Here is a 6,618-nt window from a genome sequence, read left to right on the forward strand (position 1 = left end):
TACAGTATAATACATTTCTAAACTGTACAGAATTAACAAAACACAACAGGTCACAGACAAAAGGTATGAATACTTCAGCAAAACATACAGCTCAGTATAGTCAATCATGTATTCAAATAAAAATGTTACCTGATGACAAATATCAGCCATTAACTCAATTAAATTTTCCTTTACAGCAATATTACGTGAGCCTGAAGAATACTTCCCTCTGCTACTGATGAGATTTATTTCATGCACCAGCAGATCATACAGGTTATGTAAGATGCTTTGCCACTTTGTTAAGTCATATGCACCTGTACATGCAAAAACAATTAAAAGACAGCATGTATCACCCACTTGATACAATACATAAACCTACCTAGACAATGCAAAATACAGACAAAATTTGAGTAAGACAAAGTTCAGCAAGTGCAGGCCTGAAAAGCAGATTCTATACTTTAGAACGAATAAAGGAAAAAAGAGGAAAAGTTAAGAGAGAACTTAATCAGCATATAGAAGTAATTAGGGTGGGAATTAAGTTTCTAATAAATGATTCCTGATCTAACTGGTAAGATTACAGTTAAAGGTAATGGACAGATTTGTATAAAGTATTTAAAAAAAACTATGCTAGAACTAAAATAGACCACGACAAACATAATTACTGAGTTATATTCTCTGACCAGTTTTATAGTGTAAGTCAGACTCAACTAACAGTAGTAATTTCTGTGTTTAAATAGATCTGGTAAGACACTAATACATGTGGCAATCTAAACAAAATCTAAATCATTATTTCCTTTCCCCAAAGACTTTGTATTTTCATTTAGCAATTAAAACTGCCCTTTGATTAAAAGATGCCCCAACCTTTGAAGGACTTAACACAATTAATATGGTGTTAGTTGATACAACTTGAAAACTCCTTTTCACTTTCACTCAGTATTAACCCATAGCATAAAACTACTGACAAATAATCATCACTACCATTAATGTTTCCAAGACTCAGTATCAAAATTCAGAGTTGGCACAATAATAAACAACCACATGCAGCAATAAAAAAAAATTAGGCTTTTCATTGTACCTCTTCCCTGAGTTTTTGCACCCTTTGGATGATGAATATGAACTTGGAGACGAAATAACTCAATTATTGATTCTTTCAGGGAATCCTTTGGTCTATACTGAGTCCATATGTAAAGCACCGTAGGCAAAATTTCTTCCCCTACTTTGCAAATCTGTATGCGACAGTTGTCAGCAAACTTGTTGCAGAAGATATTCATTGCTCCAACAATATGATCCAGGCCTGCAGTATTCTTCTCCTGCCTGTAACACAAACCTAACACTCAAACTTCCAAGAGAAATAATCTTATTTATTTTCATAAATATTGTTTAAATGCAAATACTAGCAAGTAACAACACTCAGAATAGTATTTGCTTAATAAATGCAGAAGTCATTAGTATTTCAGAGAAGTTCCTTAATTGACATTCAAAGGCAGAAGAAAATATATCTGAAGAAGTATTACCTGTTATTACTGAAGTCTAATCCCAAGTACTTAATATAAGTTATTTTCTAGCATACAAAAGGAGCACTTGAAACATACCTTGCAGACTGCACTGCTTTTGAAAAGAAGACAAGCATGTCAGAACACAACCCATCAGTTTGGAAGCAGTACCCTCTTGTAAGTGTGTGAATTATCCTAGCCACTAAGACTCTATTAATGCTCCCAGAAGGTTTGAGGTATAAATGGCCATACCGGGTCAGCAACTCTGCAAATGTATAAAAAAAGCAGCAGGTAAATATAAACATATATATTACAGAGGATTTCATTATAAAATTTTGACACAAAATATTGCACTAAAGATACAGAGACCACCACTCTGTGGTCAACAGCTGGAATCCATGTTCTACTTTCAACAGCAACAGATCCTTGATTTTAGAAATAAAAAAGCTGACTTCTCTGATGTACCCCAACAGTTATAAGCAAGTTATATTAAGGTGGAATCACTAGAAAAGATTATAGCAACCTTTACAAAGATTATATAGCCCTCCTTTAATAAAAGCAACTTGTTCCACTTACTGGATTAAAGTCTGACTTCCCCTAGATTTATGGCCTTCAGCCCTGCCTCGCCTCAGTAACTAAATTCCACTGCGCTTCTTACAATCTAATGCCAGCATTTCTTCTGCCACACTTCCTGGTTTTGCCCATCCACAGACTCAACTAACTTCCACGTTCCTAAAGAAACCACCACACAGGAACCCACTGGCTCTCCACGCCTGTGTTCTCTTCCAGTGGCCTGTGCAGAGCATGCATACATGACCTGACTCTACAGAAGTGCTTATGTTTCAGCAAGAATAGACAAACAGTACACAGAAAGAAAAAAAAACATCAATTCCTAATCTTTGCTGTTTTGTTTACTTCAAGTGTAAGCCCTCAGAGGCTGACACTGCTTTACTCCATATTTTGCGCACTACCTCACACAACAGGATGTCAAACAAATGAAAACACATCTAAAACATGCTTCTACAAAAGGAAAACACATTTCTAAGTAGGCTCAAAAATGTTACCTGACCATTGCTGCTGGGATATCTCACACCAGTATTTCCTTACTGACAGGATATCCTTCAGGAGTATACTACTACAGTCAGAGCCATAAGCAGCACAACTTATTGGATCTCTTATAATTTCCACGACATAAATCAGAAGTTCCTGACATTTCAGTCTGGGTCCTCCTATATGAAGAAATAACATGAGATTATTTAATTAACTCAAATTCTACCAAATAAATCTGTAACTAATTGTTTGTAAATGTTACCTAATTAAAAAAACAAAACAACAAAACCCCCAAACTTCCAGTTCTGAAACAGTTCTATGAGGAAATATTTTCTTAAGCTGTTTCTAAAATATAAATTACCAGTGGGAGGATATATCAGTTATAGACACATTGAGTAATTAGAAAAAGGCACTGTGAACACCAAAAAGAACAGATAAGGAGCACAAGTGATGGATTCACATTAAGATATTTAATAGCAAACATCTGATAACTTCAAAGTTAAAATTCAAAGTTGAAAGCAAAGTACCAAAGCAAACCAGTATCTCTATATGATAATGCGTATTACTGACGTTTATTAGCACATCTGATGAAGTATTTGACCAAGCTTCCAACTTCTTGTATTTTTTTCTGTCTTGTAGTTTGGGTTGAAGCTGATGCATTTGGTTTTGTCAGCTGCAGGTTTTTAAGTTCTTTCTGGAAATATTTCTGCAAGACACTTCAAAAATAAAAGAGAGATTAACCAAGGATCTGCTCATTTATGACAGAAGTAAAATAGGAAAATGTTGGTTTAGGCTAAAATGCCAGTTCCTGTTCTTCTCACAATTCTAATTATCAAAGACTAAACCCAACTGAAATACACTACAGTCCAAGCATGACTGGAAAACAGTCTATAAAAGGAGATGCAAGTTTTAAAGCTAACCCAAAAGCAACTTGGAGTAGTAACCAAACTTTCCTTTAAACTTTGCACAGTGCTAAACATACAATTAGGAAAAAAAAGCATTGCTAAGTATTTTTATTTATCCTGCAACATTATAAAACAAAATAATAAGAAGTCCCTATCATTGCTTTTATTGGGAAAGCCTTCAAGTCCTATTTCCTTGTAATTCAAAGTTAATATATGGATTATATTTTAGATTTATGAATAAGTTACTTTTCACTGTATTTGCCACTGTAATTGCTATAGATTTTCTGGCCTTCTAGTTGAATTCAGTTTAGAGGCTCTATTTTTGTATTCCTCCTGTGTATTCCTAATATATTACTGTCTCTAAAGCAACATATAAAATTTATCAAGTACGTTTTACGAAAGTTTTGGTATACTTTATATAAATAAAAAGTTTTGGTTTTGTGAAACAAAAACTATTCCAATGCTGTCAAATTAAAAAAAAACATAATGGAAAGCAGGAACCCATTCAATGAAAAGCAATAATTCACATGAACTTCTACCATGAAATTTAACACTGGCTGAAGCTGCTGTAAGATCTGATCACACTCATGCTTAGTCCAATCTTAAAGTACACCTTAAGCCGATTGTACCAAAGATCAGCCTCTACAAACATGCCACAGTCCTACTGTATCTTGAGGAATTCAGCAACACAAGAAACTTTAACAAAGCTACCTGTAATCCACCTAAGAGTATAGACTGAAAATCAGAAGAGAAGAATAATTTTCCATAGAAGAAAGTAACTATTATTTCTGCAAGTAAAAGAATCTACCCAATTAATGAGTTTCCTTGCAGTTTTCTGTAAGGGATAAGTGTGGCACTTTTGGCCACTTTAAACTTACTTCCTTTGGAGACTAAGGTAAGCAATTACTTGTTTATAATCTGACAAGAAGTCTAAATCAATATACAAAAAGATAAGCACTAAAATAGGCCTAACAAACAAAAGAATGATGTCCCATTCCAGAAAATTTTGTGACCATTCTCAAACAAAGCCAAGGAATTACCTAAATACAGCACCCCAGTTGAGTTGCTTTCCTTGTTTAGAATCAGAATTCTGGTCCAGCTGGAGAACTGTTTCAGGATCACGGAGAAGTCGCTTGAAATTTTCAATTTCCTTCTGAAAATGTATTACAAGAAGAATAATCATTTAAGATTCCCTTCATTGCTATTTGAAGTACACTGCCAAAAAGAAAGCTTGTTACCCTTCGCTCCACAGCTTTCTCATTTTCAAGGCGACGACAACAAACCAGCAGATCATGTAATGCAAAACTCATGGTTCAGCTTGAAGAAGAGTCATTTATATCTGCACACAGAAGAAATGGGTAAAACAGTAATTATTGACCACAAAGCCAAGTAAAATAGTATACCGAAAGCCCAGTATCAAACAGAACCATGATGTTCAATGTTTCATGGAAGAGCTCATTTGTGGCTGGGTCAGTCTTACTGGTTGCAAAACTCAATCAGTTTCATGTCAAGAATGCAATCTGTTCCCACAGACAACAGTCACAGAATAAATGCAGAACCCCTTCACATAACTCTGACTTCTGCCCTTTTTATGTGTGCTGAGTAGAGCTGGGCAGACAATTGGGAGGACAATTATAGTAAGAATGGCAGAGCTAAATACATTCTGGCAAGTGGCACTAACTTTCAGTAGCTCTCTTAACCAGATATTGCCAGGAGAAAGCACTTGGAAAATGCTCTTTCACATTGTACATTTTCATAGGTATGCACTATCTATTGACAAATTCCCAGGGACTCAACATGTCAAAGGATTATTAAGTATATCTCAGACAAAACCCCAATTTTTTTCTTCTGTAAGCACTTAAAATTACACCACTTCTTCTTTGTCAGAGGCTGGAATTAGCTAGACCTTGCAGTACATAAAATTATGATGCTGCAGATCACAACCATGACATTCCATTTAACTGCTATGCTTCTACTTTTACAGTAGAAGCAGACCCAAGAGAAACCCTGTTTGGAAAAGACAGATCACACAAGCTGGAAGTAACTCCAAACACACGCTGCTGCTGTAATAAGCAAGGGAGAACAGGCATTTGTGATGCACAGCACTGCATCTCGAGTGCTTACATGAGAATATAGCCATTTAATTAAGTAAAACTTTAAATATCTACTGTCTTAGACTGCATTTATTTCCTTTGGCTTCCATCAAGATCAGGCTGGGGCTAAGTACAATCAGAGATTCAGTGACTGATAGATGCGTATGAAAAATAACACATTTTAAGTGTGAAGGCTGCCTGTACTGTACAACTACACTTATTTAAATTAAGTGCTCCTTTACTAACTTCAAGAACCATGGAATATCCTGAGTTGGAAGGGACACACAAGGACCCCCGAAGTCCAATTCCTGGCCCTGCGCAGGACACAAGAATCACACCATATGCCTGAAAGTGTTCCCAAACAGCTCTAGCATTCTGGAAAGTTGGCGCTGCGAGCATTGGCCTGCGCCAATGCTCAACCACTCTCTGTCCCTCTAGTGGTTGGGCACTGGAACAAAAAATAACACAACCCAGCAGACTTGATGCTTTTGCTGGAAACGAAACAGAAAGAAACCTTTTGAATACCAGTGGCTTGTAATGCACTTGGTCGAAAACTGTGGCAACAGGAGTAGGGCCTGGGCATTCAAGAAGGCAGCCCTCTCGACCGATTGGTATTTCAATAGCCATAACAGAAGCAGTGAAAAATTCCCAAGAATGAATCCACTACTTCTCTTCCTGGCTACAGTTTTCCAACTACCACATGACGGCCACCTTCACGCGTTGCATGACTGACCCATGGGAATGCAGGCGCACCGAATACCGTGAAAGGCGGAGAGAGGAGCTGGCTGAGGCGCTGCGAGGCGCCCCGGCACACGCAGACCCGCAGTGCCGAGCAGCAGCTCTGGTCCCCGGCAACCCCGGGCCGCCGCTCCCCGCGCCGGCGCCCGCGAGCCGCCCCTCAGCACCCGCAGCCGGGGCCGCGGCCGCCCCGCCCGGGCCCGGCCCCTCACCTCGGCCGGGGCGCACGCAGCCCCGCTCCCGGCGGCGCGGCGCGGAGCGGCGCGGCGCGGAGCGGAGCTCACGTGTGGAAGCAGCGGCCGCGGGCGGACCTGGAAGCGGATGAGCGGCCGCGGCAGGTTCCGGCGGAAGGGGCCGGGC

General features: G+C 38.7%; 1 protein-coding gene across 4 annotated transcripts in view; it reads right to left on the reverse strand.

Moving 5' to 3' along the window:
- ATM (ATM serine/threonine kinase) overlaps positions 1-6,565 on the reverse strand; it is a 58,054-nt gene extending 51,489 nt beyond the window's left edge. For 2 of the 4 annotated variants that reach the window (XM_030949527.1, XM_030949554.1), the window contains exons 1-8: positions 6,471-6,565; positions 4,666-4,766; positions 4,468-4,580; positions 3,093-3,238; positions 2,537-2,701; positions 1,572-1,737; positions 1,055-1,293; positions 130-293 (exon numbers count right to left, since the gene is read on the reverse strand). In XM_030949527.1, coding sequence (XP_030805387.1) covers positions 130-293; positions 1,055-1,293; positions 1,572-1,737; positions 2,537-2,701; positions 3,093-3,238; positions 4,468-4,580; positions 4,666-4,737 — 1,065 coding nt within the window. In that variant the 5' untranslated portion in view covers positions 4,738-4,766; positions 6,471-6,565. Of the gene's footprint in view, positions 1-129; positions 294-1,054; positions 1,294-1,571; positions 1,738-2,536; positions 2,702-3,092; positions 3,239-4,467; positions 4,581-4,665; positions 4,767-6,273; positions 6,369-6,470 lie in introns of those variants that run through there. The other 2 variants (XM_030949535.1, XM_030949544.1) reach the window with 2 other exon arrangements.
- Positions 6,566-6,618: the final 53 nt, after the last annotated feature.

Source organism: Camarhynchus parvulus, chromosome 1 (assembly GCF_901933205.1).
Source record: "Camarhynchus parvulus chromosome 1, STF_HiC, whole genome shotgun sequence".
Classification (NCBI taxonomy): Eukaryota; Metazoa; Chordata; class Aves; order Passeriformes; family Thraupidae; genus Camarhynchus; species Camarhynchus parvulus.